Source organism: Gigantopelta aegis, chromosome 2 (assembly GCF_016097555.1).
Source record: "Gigantopelta aegis isolate Gae_Host chromosome 2, Gae_host_genome, whole genome shotgun sequence".
Taxonomy (NCBI): Eukaryota; Metazoa; Mollusca; class Gastropoda; order Neomphalida; family Peltospiridae; genus Gigantopelta; species Gigantopelta aegis.
The window spans coordinates 52,127,803-52,152,170 of record NC_054700.1 but is presented as its reverse complement, the minus strand read 5'-3'; the positions used below and the strand labels follow the sequence as shown (position 1 = coordinate 52,152,170).

The following is a 24,368-nucleotide window of genomic DNA, read 5'->3' as shown; positions in this document are numbered from 1 at the left end:
GTCATCTGGTATGTGGAGTCAGTGTCACTGTAATGGAGCTCAGCGAAGTCGATATAGGTGACATAGTTGTCATCTGGTATGTGGAGTCAGTGTCACTGTAATGGAGCTCAGCGAAGTCGATATAGGTGACATAGTTGTCATCTGGTATGTGGAGTCAGTGTCACTGTAATGGAGCTCAGCGAAGTCGATATAGGTGACATAGTTGTCATCTGGTATGTGGAGTCAGTGTCACTGTAATGGAGCTCAGCGAAGTCGATATAGGTGACATAGTTATCATCTTGTATGTGGAGTCAGTGTCATTGTAATGGAAAGAAAGAAGAAAGAAGTGTTTTTATTTAACGACGCACTCAACACATTTTATTTACGGTTATATGGCGTCAGACATATGGTTAAGGACCACACAGATTTTTTTAGAGGAAACTCGCTGTCGCCACATAGGCTACTCTTTTACGACAGGCAGCAAGGGATCTTTTATTTGCGCTTCCCACAGGCAGGATAGCACAAACCATGGCGTTTGTTGAACCAGTTATGGATCACTGGTCGGTGCAAGTGGTTTACACCTACCCATTGAGCCTTGCGGAGCACTCACTCAGGGTTTGGAGTCGGTATCTGGATTAAAAATCCCATGCCTCGACTGGGATCCGAATCCAGTACCTACCAGCCTGTAGATCGATGGCCTAATCACGATGCCACCGAGGCCGGTATATATTGTAAAGAAGTAGATTGATAGCATTTCCTTCTTTTTCACAAATATGAGCCTGTTCTTCTGGTTTAAAGCATATTAATTCTTATTTTACCGTCTTTCTCTATTTGTGGACGGAATTTAGCTCAGTCGGTTGAGCGCTCGCTTGAGGTGCTTGCGTCGCAGGATCAAACCACCTCGGTGGATCCATTCAACTGATTGGGGGTTTTATCGTTCCAACCAGTTCACTACAACTGATCAAAGGCCGTGGTATGTGCTTTACTGTCTGTGGGAAAGTGCATATAAAAGATCCCTTGCTGCTTGCTACATTAGCTACTCCTAACGGTAAAGCAGCAAGGAACATTCTGTTTGTTTTTATTCTGTAGGTGTTTGGTTTTTTATTCTTGTTTTTTGTTCGTTCTTTTTAAGCTTTAAAAAGGATTTTATACAACACAAAACACGTATTTTTAGAAGTATGATTAGTGACTTCAATTCTAGATAACAAAACATTTACGTATTTTGACAAGTGCTTTAATATAAGATAACAAAACATTTACGTATTTTATTTTAAGAAGTATTGTCCGTGACTTTAACACCAGATAACAAAACATTTACGTATTTTAAGAAGTAGTATCAGTGACTTCAATTCTAGATAACAAAACATTTACGTATTTTGAAAAGTATTGTCAGTGATTTTAGCACTAGATAACGTGTTGACAGCATTGAGACGATAAACTATTAAAAGTGTAATGTTCTGGTTCAAGAAAATAATATCAAAACTGATAGTGGCTTCTATTCACTGAGAACATGACTTGTCGTCTGCTTGGCTATGACGTAACCCTAGGATACACTTCCGGTAATTGTAATATTAACACTTGCGGTAATAGTAACTAAACGATAATAGTTTCTGTATTGTTATTGGTATTAATGCTACAAACATTACAAAAAGTAAATAGAACAACTGTGAACGAAAGTAGAGCGTGTGTTTTATTTTAAAAGTTGAAAACAAATCTATAAGTTGAACAGTCCAAAACTGATGAGTAGTCCGCAAGCCATCAGGGTGGAAGACACGACAGAAGACGAAATGCGCCAAGCATTGGACGTTGCTGGCAAACTTGGCACTATAGAAAAAAGAACGAAAACAAAGCTTAAGTTTAATAAATATTATTTTTCTTATAACTTACCCATAATATCCATGTCATAAACCTATTTGATATTTACTATTATTAAAGTCGCATGCCCTAGTTCCATCCAGCGAAAATAAATTATAAATTTGGTTAATCTACAAACCTGTAACACACTTAGATCATGTTTTTATAAAATGGAGTGAAAAAGCAGGTTTTATATCGATAAATACCATGGGAATCCCCATGACCCAGTTGCTTGAAATAATTTTGAAAGTTAGTATTCTGATGTCACCGGTAGATGTCGCTCGAAGCACAAAAATACCTACGTCACGACAAATTTCACAGAGTGCGCACAGACTTGGGGTGCGTTCCTTTCACCTCTCCTGGACATGTTCCAACTGTTCTGTCCTGGACAGCGGAAGGGATGCGTTTGGAACAGGAAGTTACTTTACGAACATGGGTGCTTCTGTTTAGGAAGTGGTTGCTGCAGCAATCATGATACTTGAATGGGAATAAGACGACACTGACCATGTTGACTATACTGCAGTGTTTGAAATAATAAATTTTATATATTTTGTATAAACCGCAATTAGCCCACATTTGCTATTCGGAACCGGGTACTAGTGCCTAATTTATTGTTATTAATTAGATGCACCGTTTATTATTTGTGGTGGTGGTGGTGGTGGTGGGTGGTGGGTGGTGGGTGGTAGTGGTAGTGGTAGTGGTAGTGGTGGTAGTGGTAGTAGTAGTAGTAGTATTCGTCGTCAGGGGTGGAGAAGCACTTCCCCTCCCCAGGTCGAAAATGTAAGATTTTATTCCTACTCTATTTAAATAAAGGTAACAATATAGCTTGTGTCCCCCACCCCCTGTCAGTGGGTCATGTGTTTACAGCCAATAAGACTTGTATACCTGAGCGTAACGTTTTGATGAGATTTAGTTAAAGTACGTGACGTCATATTACTGGTGAGGCGACTTCAGAACTTTGATTTACTAAATATCGAATTAAAATGTTATTTTAGAAGTGTTGTAGGATACATAGAATTCGCAACTCGTGTTTTTTAATATATATATATATATATATATATATATATATATATATATATATATATATATATATATATATATATATATATATCAACCTCGTCTAGTTAATAGGTTGATATTTTCCATATTAAAAAACCATTCGTGAGAAATCTTCTATATTTCTGACGGAACATGCTCTTATCTTTTCGCCTGTGTGCTAATAAAAGTAATTATAATTCAGTCCCCTGGTGGAATGAGGAACTGTCAAAGCTTAAGAGACAGAGAAATAAAGCCAGAAAATTTTTAAAAAATAATAATACTAAGGATAACATTAAAATTTTTAAAGATATTAAATATAAACTAAAACTTAGTATTAATAAAGCTAAAAATACCTCATGGACTCAGTTTTGTGTGTCCCTTAACAAGGACTCAAAGGTTAGAGAGGCGTGGTCAAAGATCAAAAGGGTGAAAGGGAAAGCTTGTAACATTAAAGTGTTACTTAAAAATAATACTAATTGTAAAACTAATCAAGATAAAGCAGATATGCTGGGAGCCACTTTTAAAAATAATACTAATTGTAAAACTAATCAAGATAAAGCAGATATGCTGGGAGCCACTTTTAAAAATAATACTAATTGTAAAACTAATCAAGATAAAGCAGATATGCTGGGAGCCACTTTTAAAAATAATACTAATTGTAAAACTAATCAAGATAAAGCAGATATGCTGGGAGCCACTTTTAAAAATAATACTAATTGTAAAACTAATCAAGATAAAGCAGATATGCTGGGAGCCACTTTTAAAAATAATACTAATTGTAAAACTAATCAAGATAAAGCAGATATGCTGGGAGCCACTTTTAAAAATAATACTAATTGTAAAACTAATCAAGATAAAGCAGATATGCTGGGAGCCACTTTTAAAAATAATACTAATTGTAAAACTAATCAAGATAAAGCAGATATGCTGGGAGCCACTTTTAAAAATAATACTAATTGTAAAACTAATCAAGATAAAGCAGATATGCTGGGAGCCACTTTTAAAAATAATACTAATTGTAAAACTAATCAAGATAAAGCAGATATGCTGGGAGCCACTTTTAAAAATAATACTAATTGTAAAACTAATCAAGATAAAGCAGATATGCTGGGAGCCACTTTTAAAAATAATACTAATTGTAAAACTAATCAAGATAAAGCAGATATGCTGGGAGCCACTTTTAAAAATAATACTAATTGTAAAACTAATCAAGATAAAGCAGATATGCTGGGAGCCACTTTTAAAAATAATACTAATTGTAAAACTAATCAAGATAAAGCAGATATGCTGGGAGCCACTTTTAAAAATAATACTAATTGTAAAACTAATCAAGATAAAGCAGATATGCTGGGAGCCACTTTTAAAAATAATACTAATTGTAAAACTAATCAAGATAAAGCAGATATGCTGGGAGCCACTTTTAAAAATAATACTAATTGTAAAACTAATCAAGATAAAGCAGATATGCTGGGAGCCATTCTTAAAAATAATACTAATTGTAAAACTAATCAAGATAAAGCAGATATGCTGGGAGCCACTTTTAAAAATAATACTAATTGTAAAACTAATCAAGATAAAGCAGATATGCTGGGAGCCACTTTTAAAAATAATTCTGCTACTAATAACTATAGTAAAGAGTTCCAAACTAGGAAAATTAAAATTGAAATTTCTAGTCCTATCCCCGATGAACCCTGCTCTCCGAAAGATGACCTTCTCTATAATGCACCCTTCAAATTGCAGGAATTGTGTAGCGCCTTTGGTGGCCGAAAGGCCACGGCCCCTGGCCCTGATAATTTTAGTTATATGTTGTTTTTTAAATATGCCCACCAAGACGCTAGAACTCTTCCTGGAATTATTTAATAGGATATGGAGGGAGGGGTACCTCCATTTGGAGTGGAAGCACGCAGAGGTGTTTGCGCTCCCTAAAATGGGAAAAGATCTTTCCCTCCCTACTAATTATCGACCAATTTCATTGACATCCAGTGTTTGCAAGATCATGGAATGCATGGTTAACACTCGCCTTATCCACTATCTGGAGGTAAATAGGTTGTTGTCTACCTTCCAGAGTGGTTTTAGAAAACATCACTCCACCACCGACCATATTGTTCGCCTTCAAACCGAGGTTAAGGATGCCATGCGGAATGGGCTCAAAGTTGGTGGAGTTTTTGTAGATATTGAAAAGGCTTATGACATGGTCTGGCGACGTGGACTGTTAATGAAAGTATATAAGATGGGGGTTAAAGGTGCAATGTTCACTTTTATATCAAAATTCTTAATGCAGAGAACATTTGCAGTTAACGTTAATGGTTCGTTTTCCCCCATCTTATCACTTGAAAATGGTATCCCACAAGGCTCAGTAATAGCACCTACCCTTTTTGCAATTTTTATTAATGATTTGGCAGAGGTGTTAATTACACAAAACAAAAGTATTAAATCTAAAATAAGTGTCGGTCTCTTTGCAGACGACACAGCATTCTGGAGAATCGCCAATAATTATGAGGACCTTCAAAAAGATCTCCAGGTGGATGTAAATAATTTATCCCTTTGGTCCAGAGCTTGGGGTGTTACCATTTCAAAGGCAAAAACTAAAAGTATAATTTTTCATAAAAAAAAGACAGTTTAAATCAATTAGTGAATTAAATTTAAAATTTAATGAATTAATTATTAATCAAGTGCAATCTGTCAAATTCCTGGGAGTAATCTTTGACCACAATCTTAGTTTTGGGGAGCACATTACTGAGGTTGCTGGTAATTGCACGATATATCTCAATTTATTGAGGGTTTTATCAGGAACTCCATGGGGTGCAGATCGTAAGACTCTGCTCATGATTTTTGAGGCATTCATTGTGTCCAGATTGCAATATGGTGCTCAGGCCTTTGGCTGTGCTAGTCAGACTCAACTTAGAAAACTTGATGGCATATATGGTAGGGCCCTCAAAATTATTGTGGGGGGCACTATCTGTACGCCATATGATAGTGTCTTGGTTGAGTTGGGGGTTATGCCGTTGGCCCTGAGGAGAATCAGGCAGGGGTTAAAATATATTAATAAGATTCGTAGTCTGGTGCCTGATTCTCCAGTCAACCAGTTAAAACCTATAGCTGTAAATGTAAACAGAGACAGGGACATCTCTGTGGTTTCCTACTTAAATAAATTCGCGAACGACTGTGGGATTGTGGGTCTGCCGTTGGTGGGGATGGATATGGATCCTACCCCACCATGGCTGACCGCAACCCCACTTGTCCAATACCACATCAGAGAAGAAATTATTAAAACAAATAACAATAACTTTAAGAAAATTGTTTTCCAAATAGTGTTGGGGGAATTCTACCCGGGTGCAATACAGATTTACACAGATGGGTCGAAGGACCCTGACACTGGAAAAACAGGAATGGCCTTTATAATCAAAAATAATAATTCTAAAAAACCGACTGCCATTAGGGCTAGGCTGTCGCACAATATATCAGTTTATACATCCGAACTGATGGCCATACTGCATTTTCTGAAGTGGGTCGAACGTTATTATAAAGTTAATAGCCCTACCAGATATGTCCTTCTCTCTGATAGTCTTAGTGCTCTGCAGGCTATTGGAGGCGCCCACAGTGTCAGACCAGAGATAGTTTCCAAAATTACAAAAATTTATGGTAAAATTGTGGGTGAAGGAGTTGAGCTCGTCATGGAGTGGGTCCCGGCACATATCGGGATAGCCGGCAATGAACTGGCCGATGTGTGCGCTAAAAGGAGTTTGCTGGACTCCGTGGTCGGCGTACCGGTGGCACATAATTATAATGAAATCAACTCCATAGCCGAGCCACACTTTGGTAAACTGTGGCAGACGGAGTGGGACCACAGAACCAGAGTGTGGCATTCGTTTATTAAGCCAAGGGCGGCCATTCCCGGTCCGGTATCGTTCAATGTTAAAGCCACAAAAATTTTAGCAAGATTGCTGATGGGTGTCTCATCCGCACTAAATGATATTAAATTTAAAATTAAAGCTAAGAAATCTCCTAATTGTTTGGTATGCCATACTATAGATAATGTAAATCACTTTTTGATTGAGTGTACCAAACATGTCAAAATCAGACTAAAATTAATTAATTATTTAAATAAACATAAATTACAGTTTACTGCTTATAATTTATTAAATCCGGAAAAAAAACATAAGGCGGTGGTGGACAGGCTGGTGGTCGCCTTTGTATATCAATCAGGTATTAATATTTAAATAAATTAATTAATGGACCTCCGGGGCGAACACCATTAGGCATTGTTAGATAGGTGCGAGGGTGAACGCCCGGGAGGTCTCTGTTTATCAGTTCCGGGAGGCCTTGGGGGGGGGGGGGGGGTGCCGACCTTGGCTGGGAGACCATTGGTCCTCGGTGTGGGCCTGGCCCCCCCCCCCCCCCCTTGGTCTTTTTCTCGGGACCTATTCAATTTTCAGTGGGTGCGGCAATATTACTATATGTAATTCCTCTTCTCTTTAGGGAGTTGGAAGGACATTGCCCGCCCCATTCTCCACCTCTCTTAATACTTGCCGTGGTCTAGTCGCGCCTGGCGTGCTGCGGTGTTATTTGGCAAATTTTAAAATTGTACTTGATTTTTAATATTTTTGTAAAGAATTTTATATATATGTATGATATGTTATATGTATTAAATATATTTTTAACTGTATTTTGTGGTATGAATGGTATGTAAATGTATGTTTACTCCCGGCTGATGATGGAGGGTATGTTATCTGGCAGTAACGCCCCTCCCTTCGCTCCGACCAAATATATTGTATATATCTTTTTTAATTCTTAATTTGGCTCTTTTTTAAAAAAATTGTTAGGTTACTGGCGTGCTCATTTTAATATGTTTTAATTTATTTTATACTGTTTTTAAATTCTTTAGAAAATAAAAAGAAATAGGAACCAAATAGGGCGGGAGACTGCTCCTATGCTGATGGTTGGAACCTGGTACTATACCAACATTCCTCCAGCCAGTGTTCTAAAGCAAAGGGTCACAGCGTCTGTTGAATGACATAACGTTTTGTTTCTCCTGATTACAGAGAGGCGCCTCTGGACTCCGAGATCATCCAAGTACGTTTCGCTCTGCCAGGCTGACCAGACGCAACTTCTACCCTAACCACAGGGGGTCACTCTCCTAGTGACCCTTCTCTCGCAACCAATGGACACAGAAAATGGAGGGCACGACGGCTGGGCCGGCGGGGGGCGGGGTGCCGGGGGGTGGGGGACATGCCACCAGAAATAGGTTAGGCGGTAGGCGTAGGCGGTTTTGGCCGTAGGGGGAGTTAGGTATGTCTGGGGGCCTGTCCGCGGCCCCCGGGCGGCCCTCCCCCGGCTTTGGCCACGCTGAAGTTCCCGATAGGATCGGGTGTTTCTAACAAACTCCCTTTAATGGATAACTTTCCTGTGGCCTAGGCCTAACCTCGTAGAAACCAATACAGACTAAGGGTTAAATGACTGCTCTATTATTTACTTTTATATTTCGGAAAACCCGCTCTAAAATGGCGTCTAAAAGTTTAGTATATCATTGTATAGGTAAAATTTATATTGGAAAAGACGCATCAAAATTAATTATATTAAGGCCCCCCCTTGGATTGGCAGTAATTTCAAAATTGTCCCAATAATTTTTATCTCCCCGGACTGGGCTACTGGCCTCCAGTGTTCGAGCCCGGGGAGGTCATGCTTGAAACCTTCGTGGTATAGGAGCATGTTAAAAACTCTAATGAATGAATGAATGTGGCGATGTTAATTGTTTTAGAGGGCCGTGTGCAGCTTGGTTACGTAATACCCCGGCGCGACGGTGGTAGTCCTGCGTCCCATTACACACCCAGACCACGTGTGGAGGCCATGTGGAGAGTGGTTACGTAATACCTCCGCGCGACCATGGTATCTCTGGCGAACTAGGCGTCGATCAGTCTAGGCTTCTAAGAAAATATACCGTCTCTTTAGACCGGCATTGTTAGATAGGTGCGAGGGTGAACGCCCGGGAGGTCTCTGTTTATCAGTTCCGGGAGGCCTTGGGGGGGGGGGGGGGGGTGCCGACCTTGGCTGGGAGACCATTGGTCCCTGGTGTGGGCCTGCCCCCCCCCCCCCCCCCTGGTCTTTTTCTCGGGACCTATTCAATTTTCAGTGGGTGCGGCAATATTACTATATGTAATTCCTCTTCTCTTTAGGGAGTTGGAAGGACATTGCCCGCCCCATTCTCCACCTCTCTTAATACTTGCCGTGGTCTAGTCGCGCCTGGCGTGCTGCGGTGTTATTTGGCAAATTTTAAAATTGTACTTGATTTTTAATATTTTTGTAAAGAATTTTATATATATGTATGATATGTTATATGTATTAAATATATTTTTAACTGTATTTTGTGGTATGAATGGTATGTAAATGTATGTTTACTCCCGGCTGATGATGGAGGGTATGTTATCTGGCAGTAACGCCCCTCCCTTCGCTCCGACCAAATATATTGTATATATCTTTTTTAATTCTTAATTTGGCTCTTTTTTTAAAAAAATTGTTAGGTTACTGGCGTGCTCATTTTAATATGTTTTAATTTATTTTATACTGTTTTTAAATTCTTTAGAAAATAAAAAGAAATAGGAACCAAATAGGGCGGGAGACTGCTCCTATGCTGATGGTTGGAACCTGGTACTATACCAACATTCCTCCAGCCAGTGTTCTAAAGCAAAGGGTCACAGCGTCTGTTGAATGACATAACGTTTTGTTTCTCCTGATTACAGAGAGGCGCCTCTGGACTCCGAGATCATCCAAGTACGTTTCGCTCTGCCAGGCTGACCAGACGCAACTTCTACCCTAACCACAGGGGGTCACTCTCCTAGTGACCCTTCTCTCGCAACCAATGGACACAGAAAATGGAGGGCACGACGGCTGGGCCGGCGGGGGGCGGGGTGCCGGGGGGTGGGGGACATGCCACCAGAAATAGGTTAGGCGGTAGGCGTAGGCGGTTTTGGCCGTAGGGGGAGTTAGGTATGTCTGGGGGCCTGTCCGCGGCCCCCGGGCGGCCCTCCCCCGGCTTTGGCCACGCTGAAGTTCCCGATAGGATCGGTGTTTCTAACAAACTCCCTTTAATGGATAACTTTCCTGTGGCCTAGGCCTAACCTCGTAGAAACCAATACAGACTAAGGGTTAAATGACTGCTCTATTATTTACTTTTATATTTCGGAAAACCCGCTCTAAAATGGCGTCTAAAAGTTTAGTATATCATTGTATAGGTAAAATTTATATTGGAAAAGACGCATCAAAATTAATTATATTAAGGCCCCCCCTTGGATTGGCAGTAATTTCAAAATTGTCCCAATAATTTTTATCTCCCCGGACTGGGCTACTGGCCTCCAGTGTTCGAGCCCGGGGAGGTCATGCTTGAAACCTTCGTGGTATAGGAGCATGTTAAAAACTCTAATGAATGAATGAATGTGGCGATGTTAATTGTTTTAGAGGGCCGTGTGCAGCTTGGTTACGTAATACCCCGGCGCGACGGTGGTAGTCCTGCGTCCCATTACACACCCAGACCACGTGTGGAGGCCATGTGGAGAGTGGTTACGTAATACCTCCGCGCGACCATGGTATCTCTGGCGAACTAGGCGTCGATCAGTCTAGGCTTCTAAGAAAATATACCGTCTCTGGGAGTTGTGGAAATATCACATGATAGGTGAGGTACCGCGTTGTCCCCCCCAGGCGATTTTCGCTGTCTCCGGACTAGTCTGAGATTTTATAATAAATAGATAGGATTTTAGATATATCGAAGAGAAACATTGGAAGTATCCAGGGGAACGGGCGTGGTCCAACTGAACGAAAGATATTAGTTCAGACCAGCTTGGTAAATATATATTTCTGCTCTGTTGTATAACCTTGATGTGATTGATGTGACTTTAAATATTTTAATACTGTATTATACCAATATTCTTTAGACAGTGTCTCCGGTAATCTGACGAAGTAAATTGTAGGCTTCACTGTTCTAATATATTTATACGAGTATTTGGTAAGATAAAGCTTAGCCGGTCATCCTAGAGGACCTAGGTAAACTGTAGGTTATTGTCTTTATTGTGATATGTACCAGTATTAATTCTGTATTACAAGGTTACTGAATGAGTATTTAAGGGTTAATTAAAAATTAACCAGAAATTAACCAGTTAGGAATAGAGTTGTAATTCCTTTATTAATTAAGTTCCCCTGGCAGCGTTTCTCAATTATCACACGTGTGTGTGTTGTATCACGGTGAAGTGATTAGAATATTGTGTAAACTAGACACCTAGTGATTAACTAATTAAGTGATTAGCTCTGGGTTGATATTATATTGTTGTTGTTAATTAACTACTGCGGCAAGTACATTTGTCAGCGTTAGAGTTAATACAGATTCCAAAGTGTATTGTGTTTTGTTGTGTTTTCTAGTGAACTAAACGTGCTACATATATATATTTATATAAGATCTTATCTCTGATTACTCCTAGAGCCGGGCCACTCGGGTAGTAGCCTGCCCGATACAGAGAGATCTAATAGATATAGTTAGGAGAGATATTTGCATAATCGTGTTTTATTCAGTTACGGGTATTATAGGATCCCCGTGACAATATTATATTAAATAACAAGAAGTTGAGTGTTCATAACGTTCACTGAACAAAATGAGTTTGTGTGAACATTCCAAAAATGTGGGCGTGGCGAACAGTCCCCTTTTTTTAAATGACCGCCTTATATGTTAATATTTTAAAGCAAAATACCCGTTACGGTTGTCTCACGGTTCACAAAAAACTAAGAATAGACATTTGGCACCATGAAGAGTAAAACTGTGGTAACCATTATCACACTGTATTGACTGCTTATTGGTTCAATATACGTCTTGGGGGGGGGGGGGGGGGGGGGGGGGGGGAGAGGGGGTTGTGTTTTGTGGGGAGGCGTTCAGAAACATAAGCAAGGTCATGGTCGTTTCATTTTTCATTTCAACTTATTTTCGTGCTTATATCCAATTAAGGTTCAAGCACCCTGTTCTGGCCACACATTTCAGCTATCTGGGCTGTCTATCCAGGACAGTGGGTTAGTTGCCAGTTGGTTAGCGGTTAGTGAGAGAGAAGAAGGTGTAGTGGCCATACACGTACCCATTGAGCCCTTAAGATCCCGCCCTGGGTTGGAGCCTGTGCCGGGCTGCGAACCCTGTACCTCCCAACCTGTAGTCCGATGGCTTAACCACTGCGCTACCGAGGCCGGTCATGCTCGGATGGTCTTTGAATCACTGACTTACATTTTCATCTTATAGTATGTATATATATATATAAACACTACATAATTATAGCTATACACCCATGAGTATAAAATGCATTTACACGTACACGTACTTTCATAATTATACACTGTATTTAACTCAAAAAGTGTGTGTGTGTGAGAGAGAGAGAGAGAGAGAGAGAGAGAGAGAGAGAGAGAGAGAGAGAGAGAGAGAGAGAGAGAGAGAGAAAGAGAGAGAATAAAGTCGGAGACAATATATAAGGGTGGAACAATGAGATAAAGGGAACAACAAAAGGTGCGAGAATGAATGAATATAATATGTACATTCAAAATAAAAAGTTATATAATTATGTAAAAACAATGTAAAGAGCTGTTGGGAAAAATGTATGGGTTTTTTGGGGAGTGTTGTGAGTGGGGTGGGGGCGGCATATTTGATCACTTACTGGCATTCTGTACAACGAAGTGGTTGCTTGTAAGATAATTCCGATAGCTACACGTCCATGACGTCATCTGAGAATATTGCACCCTGTCCATGATCAGCTTGACGATGTGGAACTTTCTCTGTCCGTCCGAGTAACAGGTAGCGTGATATTTGTAGAACGCTGAAGTGGTCGTAACGCTACAGGCGTTATCCTGGTTTGGGTATAGAACAACGGTCGCCACTTTAGATCCTTCCAACGCGAACGATACTTCGCTCTGCTCGTTGTGAACGTCATTGTGGTGGATTGTGCACTTCAGAGTGTACGGGTAACCGGTTCTCGCTCTCTGTGCAGATCCAGACAACCTAGCCAAGTAATCTGTAAAATTAAAATGTAAAATGTTATTGATGACGTCATACTTAGGGGTCGTTTTCCGTGTGTGTGGTTTTTGGCGCGCGCTTAGGCGCAGAACACGACAAGCGGAGCGCTAGCACGTGTACTCTGACTGTAAATATTGATTTATATTTCTCCGCCGACTCTTGTCGGTGAGTAGTTGACTCTCCCAGTTGTTTCAGTTCCAACCTAATCCTCATTGTTAAGTGAAGTCAGTGTGGTTTTAACACAGTTCATATTAAATTTACATTCTCTGGTTACCATATTATAATTACAAACTTTCCGAATTTATACGATTTATTGTATTCTGATTGGCTGACGTCACTAAAAAACCAAGCGTTATCCTTCCATAAACCTCATAAAAATACGTCATCACGGAAGACCAAGATCGATTGGAACTATTTTTAGCTGGATGGGCGAGAAGCCCAATGACCCAGTTCGGTGATCGTTTTAAAAATAGAACAAGGAAGTGACCTGTTTTCTCGATTAAAAAAATAAGGGAAACTGGATGAGATATTCATGTTATAAATTTAAAAAAATTACAATATATTTTTTATTTGTTTTTATTCTGTTAAACATCCAATAGTATGTATACATGTATTCCTACGCTTATTTACAGAACATGGCTGACGGTAAGAACGAAAGAAATTATTTTTGAGTGTTTTAAGGTACACTTCTTGTACTGTTTGTAATTATAAGAATTGTTTCTAATTTTTTAGGAATTTATCGATGTATAAAAGTCACAAATGTAGTATAAAATCGCTTCGCTACGCTACGCGATTTTATACCATTTGTGACTTTTATATATCGATAAATTCCTAAAAAATGAGAAACAATTCTTGTATAACATAATGTACAAATGTGAAATACAGGCTCAAATGCACTTTTTAAAAAGTCGACCGGCCTCGGTGGCGTCGTGGTTAGGCCATCGGTCTACAGGCTGGTAGGTACTGGGTTCGGATCCCAGTCGAGGCGTGGGATTTTTAATCCTGATACGGAATCCAAACCCTGCGTGAGTGCTCCGCAAGACTCAATGGGTAGGTGTAAACCACTTGCACCGACCAGTGATCCATAACTGGTTCAACAAATTCCATGGTTTGTGCTATCCTGCCTGTGGGAAGCGCAAATAAAAGATCCCTTGCTGCCTCTCGTAAAAGAGTAGCCTATGTGGCGACAGCAGGTTTCTTCTAACAAACAGTGTCAGAATGACCATATGTTTGACATCCAATAGCCGATGATAAGATACAAAAATCAATGTGCTCTAGTGGCGTCGTTAAATAAAGCACACTTTACTTTTTAAAAAAGTCGTGTGTGTTCGCTATGAACGGATATCGTCAAACGTATACGCTTGATTCGTCGCCTGTGCCGCCATAGTTCGGCAAAGCACAAACGACAGCCTGTTGTCAGTTTCAGTTAACACGTGCGTTTGCCGATTTCAAATTGTAGGGTTCGTCTCAAAAAATTAAAAGAGAAATCTTGCGCTGTACGAAGAACGTTCGGTTGAGGATACGGTACTAGAGTCTTTAGTTAAAACCGGTTTGATCTTGACAACATATTATCGACAGTCGTACCTTCCTATTTCAGAATTGATATTTTATAAAGTGTTAGTAGAACTGTCAAAGTTTAGTTTGTATACTAGTAACACATTAATCATGTCTATATTTTTTAAATAAAATATACTAAAGTAGATAATGAACGTTTTCACTTCTTAATTTTACGTGTTAAAATCGACAAATTCAAATAAATATTATTTCGTTTGGAAAGGGTAAAGTTGGTGTGTGTGTGTGTGTGTGTGTGTGTGTGTGTGTGTGTTTTAACGACATCAAAGATAAAGCATATTGATTTAATAATCATCCGACCCCATACAACCGTAAATAAAATGTGATGAGTGCGTCGTTAAATAAAACATATCCTATCCTTCCTTCCATCTGCTGTTGGATGTCTAACATTTGGTAATTTTGACATATAATGTGCAGGGGGAGGGTATTGGAGGTCGAAACCCTTACTTGCCCAAGCTTATGTATTTGGGGGTGGGGGGGGGGGGCATGGCCCCATATAAACTTCGCTTAACACAGTCTATAACCCTAACCCCGCTGAAATCCCTGCACACGCGCCTTGGAAACCTGCTACATTTTTTTTTAGCAAGGGATTGTTTATATGTACCATCCCTCAGACAGGATATCACATACCATGGTCTTTTTGTATACCCGCCGATGGGGATCGATCCTAGACTGACCGCGCATTTCCAAAAAACACCTTTTTAGGTCTAAGTAATGAATAAATATAACGTTGTTGGGGAATTCTATACTTGTGATAAGCCAATGAAAACCGAGATCGGTACGAGCCCGTCAAAAGTGTCCCACTTTCAAAATACTGGCTTTGTTTTTGACCTGGATAAGCCAGCGTAGTGAAACCAATGCGGAGTGCGGCGTCATATATGAACCAAACATGTACATTGAGTGGTTAAGTCATTTTAAAAGAAACAAATTCCCAACCTCAAACAAATTGTAAGTTTATTCAAATTTAAATTTAGCTTATATTTTGCCCTTTTCATCTTTTTTCATTTCAACTATGGCTGTAGGTAGTGCTCATGATGGGTGCCACCGGTGATGCAGGATATGCTCAACTTTCGTGTTTTTACAGTGATTCACAAGTGCATGCAGCCACAGCTGTACAGATTCCATTGGCCTCTATCCTGTGCAAGTTTGAATTTCTAAGCTAGTCTGGGAGTGGCAGTCCTTCAACAGGCGGCGCAGGAGGGATGAAACATCCTGTTACGGATCTCAGCCGGTTCTCCTAAGGTACCGCACGTGATAGTGGATCATAAAAGCAATCACGATTTTGCCTAACATCCTTTCGACTATGTCCCGTGTGGAGATACGATTTTGATCATGGAATACGGTTTTGTCTTTCATATTCTAAGAACTGGATCATACTAGTAATTATTTCATTTCAACTTATGTTCGTGCGTATATCCAATTACGGCCCAAGCACGCTGTCCTGGGCAAATACCTCGGCTATCTGGGCTGTCTGTCCAGGACAGTGGATGGTGTACTGGTCTTAAACCTACCCACTGAGTCGTTAAAACTCGCTCTGGGTGGGAGCCGGTACCGGGCAGCGAACCCAGTACCTACCAGCATTATGTCCGTTGACTTAACCACGACACCACCGAGGCCAGTACTGGATCATCATCGAGCTCCATGCGTATACAAAAAATAACATCTTGACATGTCTTTACAAACAGCATACAGTTAAAAAGTAAATGTTTCTTTTGTTTAACGACACCAGTAGAGCACATTGGTTTATTAATCACTGGCTGTTGGGTGTCAATCATTTGGTAATTTTGACATTTAGTCTTAGAGAGGAAACCTGCTATATGTTTCCATTAGTAACATAGGACCTTTCATACGCATCATCCCACAGATAGGATAGCACATACCTAGCCATTTGATATACCAGTCGTGGTGCACTGGCTTGAACGAGAAATAGCCCTATGGGCCCACCGACGGGGATCGATCATACACCGACCGCGTATCAAGCCAGCGCTTTACAACTGGACTATGTCCCGCCATGCATGCAGTTAAAGTATGAAGTCTTTCTAAAATATTTAGTCTAGATTATAAGTGACGAAAAGTTAAAGGGACATTCCTGAGTTTTCTGCAATTTTAAGATGTTATCGATTAACAGAGACTTTTAACGATTGTAATTACATATCAAATAAATTTTTCTGCATAAAATATTAGTGGCTGTATATATTAAACGTGTTTCTGATCGTTCTAATATTTGTACTAGGTTAAATTTCATTTTATTTCCAAAAACAATATTTTTTTTGTACGTACGAAATTATTTGAAGACAAAATCCAGTTTGGGCTTCTTACAAATATTAAGATGGCCAGAAACACATTGAATATACAGACACTGATATTCTAAACAAGAAAATATATTTAATATGTAAGTTTAAATCGTAGAAATATTTTATTAGTCTGAAACATCTTACAATGCAGCAAACTCAGGAATGTCCCTTTAAGAATGAAGCAGTTGGCCCCATAGCTGATTTGGGTAGCCATTATCACACAGTCTATTGCTTATCTTTCTGTTTAGTTATTTTCGTGCTTATATTCAATTAAGGTTCAAGTACGCTGTCCTGTACACACACCTCAGCTATTTGGACTGCCTGTCCAGGACAGAGGGTTTAGTGGTCTTATATACACCTACCCATTTGAGTTGTTAAAACTCGCTTTGGGTGGGAGCCGGTATCGGGCTGCGAAACTAATATCTACCGAGGCCGGTTAAAAAATAAAATAAAAAAAATAACCGACCCACCTTTAACTTAAAGGCTTACTTGCATTCTTCAGAAAGAAGTTGTTGCTGGTATAGCGATCCTTGTAACTGCACGCCCAAAATGCCATCTGGAAATACTCCACTTTATCTATGGTCAGTTCGACAGTGTAGATGTTTTTCTCCGTGTTCGAATAACACTTGGCATGATAGCGATAGGCCACATAATTAGAAATCATTTTGCATTTTCCATATTCACCGATGTTTGGTGGATACAAGAATACATTTGCCGCTTTATCTCCCTCTACTGCAAACAATACCTTCTTGACATCACCACCACCACCACCACCATTGTGTTCATTGTGGTGGACTGTGCATGTCAGAGTATACGGCTGACCAACACTTGCAGCATGTGGAGCTCCATACAGCGTAACCGATGTATCTAAATACAAACATGTAAAATGTTATTCCCGAAGGGTGTATACGACCAAATCAAATCACATAAGACGACAATAGTAACATATGTGGCTGAATCTCCCATATGCGTACGGTCTCCCAATTTTATGGGGGGGGGGGGGGGGGGAGAGAGAGAGACGGGCAGGGTACCTTTTGCCCGAATCTGCATTTATTCATACTACCAAACAGCTATATAGGGTAGCAAACGAATCACTACCACGATGGTAGTGATTATGATGTTTTTGTTGTTGATAATGATTATGATGATGATGGTGATTGTGATGATGATTATGATGATGATGGTGGTGATTGTGATGATGATTATGATGATGATGGTGGTGATTGTGATGATGATGGTGATTGTGATGATGATGATGATGATATGACAACTCCAAGAACCAATATTTTAAGCTACCTTAAGCATGTCACTCACACTACAGCTATCTGCTGAGCAAATAAAAAGTACTTGAGACTTTCACGCAAACGGACTATATGCAATCGTATCATGTGGCGTCATAAGCCCATAATAATAGGTCTACATCATTAATTTTATATTCATCATATGCAGTGGCGTGGCGAGGGGGATGGGCCACGGGGGACACGCCCCCCCCCCCCCCGCCCCCGGTCAAACTTTTTTTTTTACATTTGATAAAATCATACATACATACATACATATATAAATCAATACATACATACATACATATATACATCAATACATACATACGGCATGGGACAATTTGTGGGGCCAGAAAGGATTTAATTATCCCCTGTGCTAGTGCGTTAAAGGGACATTCCTGAGTTTCCTGCATTGTAAGATGTTTCCGACTAATAAAATATTTCTACGATTAAACTTAAATATTAAATATATTTTCTTGTTTAGACTATCAGTGTCTGTATATTCAATGTGTTTCTGGTCATCTCAATATTTGTAAGAAGCCCAAATTGGATTTTGTTTTCAAATAATTTCGTACATACGAAAAAACAATATTTTAGGAAATAAAATGAAATTTAACCTAGTTCAAATAGTAGAACGATCAAAAACACGTTTATTATACAGCCACTAATTTTCTATGAAGAAACATATATTTGATATGTAATTACAATCGTTAAAAAGTCTCTGTTAGTCGACAACATCTTAAAAATTGCAGCAAACTCAGGAATGTTCCTTTAATATCTATGTATGTAACAGTTAACCTGGACATACATACAATATATAGATATTCATACATAAATACATACTAGCCAGTGCCAGGTCTGCCCACTGTTTCATGCACGTAAGTGGGATCGACCTCGTAGATTGTAGGCCGCGTGCATGTGGTTGAGTTAAAGAGCATCCTTTTTATGGATGCCTCAATAGCTCAGACCGCATCGAGGTTAGTCTGCAATTTGCGGGCGATTCGGTACCACAGGTTGGAGTTCCATCAACGACATGGGACAATTTGTGAGGCCAGAAAGGATTTAATTATCCCCTGTGCCAGCGCGTTAATATCTATGTATGTAACAGTCAACCTCGACATACATACAATATATAGATATTCATACATAAATATATATATACATAGTGTGGTTTGCCCCCTCCCCCACCCCCAGTATAAAATGCTGTCTACGTGAATGGTCATATGACACCGTATTTGTTTATTTGTTTTAAATATGCATTAAAGTTGCATTATTTGCAAATAATTCTCTAGAATAAATGCGTTATAAACTCATCAAATAAATTTTGAAAATTGAATGGGTTTATTTTCGGTTCACACACCAAATAATGACCCATATATTATATATAGGTCTAAATAGCAATAAACACAGTTAATGGTTGATTTAATACCTCCTGCTACTGAAGTACTGACCACAAACCAGATAAGGACAGTCCTTACAAGAATAATACGCATTTGTCGGAACTCCATACCTGTAAACAAAATAATTAAAAAACAAATATACTCTTCAAAAAAAGAAACGCCAAAGGGTACAAATGGGTTATAACTCCGATTTTGTGTTTCCTACCGGTTCATGCTTTGTGAATATAAGGTCATTGCATGTCCCAAACACATTCCCACGGTTACATTCGATAAAACGCAGCTACTGTACAATAAAGTTCCAAAATGTGAATATTCGCAAAAACGCAGCCACGTGCAAACCATGTCACCACTGCACGTGCGTTGTCTGCACGTGCAACATGAACACCGACAGTATAAAACTGCAGGGTGTTCGCTTGCCTGGCCTCTGTATCTGGCCGACAGTTGACAATCCAGGACATGCCACGTCTCAGTGAACCGCAGAGAAACAATGCCATCGGCCGACTAGACGCAGGCGAATCCAGAACGGCCGTTGCCAGGGCATTCCATGTGTTCCCAAGCACCATCTCCAGACTGTGGGACCGTTACCAGCAACATGGATCAACACGTGACCTCCCTAGATCCGGTCGACCACGGGTCACTACCCCCGGGCAGGACCGCTACATCCGGGTACGCCACCTTCGGGAACGATTGACTACTGCCACCTCCACAGCCGCAGCAATACCAGGTTTGCGCAGGATATCCGACCAGACCGTACGGAACCGCCTACGTGAGGTAGGAATTCGTGCCAGACGTCCAGTTCGAGGTGTCATCTTAACACCACAACACCGTCGACTCCGACTGCAGTGGTGCCAGATTCATCGACAATGGCCTCAACTGCGATGGAGACAGGTGTGGTTCAGTGACGAGTCCCGATTTCTGCTCCGACGTCATGATGGAAGATGTCGCGTGTATAGGCGTCGTGGTGAACGTTATGCGGCAAACTGCGTGCAGGAAGTGGACAGATTCGGCGGGGGTAGTGTCATGGTGTGGGCAGCCATCTCACACACTGGCAGAACTGACTTGGTCCACGTGCAGGGCAACCTGAATGCACAGGGCTACATTGACCAGATCCTCCGGCCACACATCGTTCCAGTTATGGCCAACGCCAACGCAGTGTTCCAACATGACAACGCCAGGCCTCACACAGCACGTCTCACAACGGCTTTCCTACAGAACAACAACATTAATGTCCTTCCTTGGCCATCGATATCACCGGATTTGAACCCAATTGAGCATCTGTGGGACGAGTTGGACCGACGCCTCCGACAGCGACAACCACAGCCCCAGACCCTGCCCGAGCTGGCAGCAGCCTTGCAGGCCGAGTGGGCCACCATCCCCCGGGACGTCATCCGTACTCTGGTTGCTTCAATGGGTAGGCTGTGCCAGGCAGTTGTCAACACACGCGGAGGCCACACCCGGTATTGACTCCAGATGACCTTGACCTTGGTGGTGTGTCCTATCACTTACTCACAATGGACTAGAGTGAATTGTGAACAATCCTGCAACATTTGGTAATTATCGGACTCACCATTCAATAATTAAATCAATTCTCCAAATGTTACGACAATGTGGTTTTGCGTTTCTTCTTTTGAAGAGTATATAATAAAGATGATGGTAGTCGGGGGCGTAGGCTAGGGAGTTTCTGGTGGTGCAAAAACAAAAACAAAAAGGTCCACTTGGTTCATATTCGAACCCCCCCCCCCCCCCCCCTCGGTCCAGATCACGCTACGCCCCTGGTAGTGGTTATGATGTTTTTGTTGTTGTTAATAATGATGATGATGATGATGATGATGATATGACAACGCCAAGGGCCAATATTTTTAAGTTACCTTAAGCCTGCTACACACACTACAGCTATTTACACTACAGCTATTTGCTGAGCTAAAAGAAAAGGTACTTGAGACTGATTTTGTTGAATTTGTTTTGCCTCTAGTGGTCATGAGGAATATATCTATTGTTTTTCTAATATTTAATTACTAATTTTTTCAAAGAGTGGACTTGGCCCGTTTTGTTTGTCAGACTTGAATAAAGCCTATAAATGTACATTCAAACATACAAATGGAGAGATAAATTTGGTACACTTGTAAGAAAGTAATTTCCGATCCCCCCAAAATAGTCAACAGCAATGTATCTCAATTACAAATTTAGCTATTTTCACTAATAATAAAAAATAAAATTTCAATTTCCTATAACAAAAGGCACACACATTTTCACCGCCTGAATCATATTTTACTTTTTTTAATGAAATATTCTTCGAGAGGGGTGCAACGTAAACTTAATTTCAACGTACTTTTAATGATTAAAATAAGTTAAAATTGTAAACACATCAATTATTTACTAAATTATGATCTGTTTTGGTTAGTAATAACATTCTAGTCAAATATAGTTTTTAAATATCTTTTTTATATAAAACCCACCTTGATCGTTTAAAGGCACAGATCCTCGTGTTAACCCGTAAAAATGGACACTAAGTTTAGTTAATTTACATACAGGTCTGTAACTCATTTGGATAAAGTTACAATACAGTGAAAGAAGAGTCTGTGATGTAAAAATGGACACTAAGTTTAGTTAATTTACATACAGGTCTGTAACTCATTTGGATAAAGTTACAATACAGTGAAAGAAGAGTCTGTGATGTTAAAATGGACACTAAGTTTAGTTAATTTACATACAGGTCTGTAACTCATTTGGATAAAGTTACAATACAGTGAAAGAAGTGGCTGTGGCGTTAAAACTGAGAAATATCCTTAAAAAGTGACTAGAACTTGAATCAATAACCGCTACTTCTCAGACGCACGTGCGTTTTTAAAAATATTAAACGTAATCTTTTAGTATTAGAAACACCAGGATGACCAGAAACACTTCGGTTCTACGGAAATAGATATCTAAAGAATAAAACATAAGTAATCATGGGTGTCGATCGGTGGGGGACAAGGGGGAGGGGGCGTCCCCCTCACTTTTCAACGCCGGGGGACAATCTATATAAATGTCTCCCCCCCCCCCCCCCCCCATTTTTTCGTTTAGGGCGCGCGAACAAATTCCAATGCAAAATTGCTATTGAATTATTTTTTTTGGAAATTATTAAGCTGGACCTGGATGTGTTTGATTTGCTTTCTTGTAATTAAAAAATTGTACCTTTTACGAAATATGGATAAAATCTAGGGCTGTTTAAAATTGTGAAAATGAAGCCAAAACAAGGGTTTCGCGAAAAGTGACTGTCGTCAACCTTAGAACATATCCAACGGTAATCACATGTATGAATTAATTAATACATAATACTGTAAATTTTAGGGTTCATGTAATTAATGTGGCGAATGTATATTTATGTGATTGTATTTCTTATCTTCTTTTTCTAATCATAAGTCAATTTCCGCAGAGAACAAATTCCAATGCAAAATTGCTATTGAATTATTTTTTTGGAAATTATTAATGCACCTGGATGTGTTTGATGAAAATCTTGTAATTAAAAAATTGTACCTTTTACGAAATATGGATTTCAAGTGCATTTATTGTGAATGAAGCCAAAACAAGGGTGCGAAAAGTGACTGTCGTCAACCTTAGAACAATGACGTCACATGTATGAATTAATTAATACATAATATTGTAAATTTTATTGTTCATGTAATTAATGTATATTTATTCGATTGTTCTTATCTTCTTTTTCTCTCACAAGTCAATGTGCTCTAATGGTGTCGTTAAACAAAACAAACTTTTTTTCTTCGGTTTTTTTTATTTTTTATCTCACTGCCCCCTTTCCTTTCTCTCCTTTGAATTCCATCTCATTTCTTCCCGATCTGACAACTCCTATCTTTCAACTTCTTTCGCTGTCCACCTCCACATCCCAGTCCTTATCTCTCCAACCGCGACAGGTGCTTGTCTCTTGTGGCTATCTGTGACACACACCTGTCATTCCCCATCAGCTTTTAGCTGTGGGCTTAGTCTGACCACTTCGGGGCAGGGCCTCCACGAGTCCAAACTATTGGACTAGAGTACTCGATGGTCAAACTCGACCCGGACCCGAGTACCCAACACTTACGCTACATGATAATGAGACTAAGGAATAAAGAAAAATAGCATTATGCATCTGTATTCCACCGATAAACATCAATGTCAAATCATGTCATTGTATTGCATTTAGAAACCGGTTGATAAGTTCGGTATTGTGATGGACGGACGGTCAGATTGAAAAGATAAACTATTGTGTAGCTTTTATTGATGTATTGTCTCACTTGTACGGGTACTCGAGTCCTGTGAAGGGACTAGAGTTTTACTAGACTCGGCCCGTGCCCGAGTACTCTTGGAGACCCTACTTCGGGAAGTGTTCGGTAGTTACTTCCGTCATTCTTAAGAGGCACTTGTAACCACCTGCTAAGAATCCCTACTAGCGGCGGTCGTTAGTTAGTGCCGTGGGACAGACCAGCTTTATTTGCGGTAGAGGACGAGGATGCTAGGTGGGTGCACGGAAATACACAGCGACTGTACCCGTGGAGGAAGTTTAGACAGGTAGGCAATGGTGTGAACAGCTCAGAAGACAGAGTCGGAGGAAACTGACAGAAAGGGTGGAAACCAGATTGAAATCGTGGGAGAAATTGGAAAGGTTTTTTTATATTAAGATAATGATAGGCAGAAGGTGATAGATTAGAAAGATGAATGTGTGAGCAAGCTTTGACGGGATTTGAACCACTGTCGCCAGCTTGATTGTCCAGCAGCTTATCCACAAGACCACGGAGCTCACTTTATCTTATATTATCTTTTAACAGTTTTTTCCGACATAAAAATATGACTTACCTCTCCGAAGGATTAGTAACCTCTCCGAAGGATTAGTAACTGTCTCTTCGAATTGGGAATGCTGACGTCAAAGCCAATAGTCTACGTCACACAGGTT

The 24,368-nt window shown here is 40.1% G+C and overlaps 1 protein-coding gene across 1 annotated transcript; it reads right to left on the bottom strand.

The window, feature by feature from the left end:
- Window positions 1-1,648: 1,648 nt before the first annotated feature.
- Window positions 1,649-24,299, bottom strand: LOC121386922. The gene is made up of 5 exons (XM_041517975.1): window positions 24,292-24,299; window positions 19,474-19,554; window positions 17,257-17,634; window positions 12,546-12,899; window positions 1,649-1,803 (listed from the first exon to the last, which is right to left on the bottom strand). The coding sequence occupies exons 2-5, from the start codon at window positions 19,550-19,552 to the stop codon at window positions 1,694-1,696; spliced, it is 921 nt and encodes a 306-aa protein (XP_041373909.1). The 5' UTR covers window positions 19,553-19,554; window positions 24,292-24,299; the 3' UTR covers window positions 1,649-1,693.
- Window positions 24,300-24,368: the final 69 nt, after the last annotated feature.

What these genes read in the sequence shown, in the direction of transcription:
- LOC121386922 (XM_041517975.1), bottom strand. Translation starts at nt 19,552, where the DNA reads ATGGAGTTCCGACAAATGCGTATTATTCTTGTAAGGACTGTCCTTATC. An exon ending in CAGTACTTCAGTAGCAGGAG is followed by an intron (nt 17,635 to 19,473) that starts GTATTAAATCAA and finishes GTTTGTATTTAG; the next exon opens with ATACATCGGTTACGCTGTAT. An exon ending in CTTCGTTGTACAGAATGCCA is followed by an intron (nt 1,804 to 12,545) that starts GTAAGTGATCAA and finishes TTTTTTCTATAG; the next exon opens with TGCCAAGTTTGCCAGCAACG.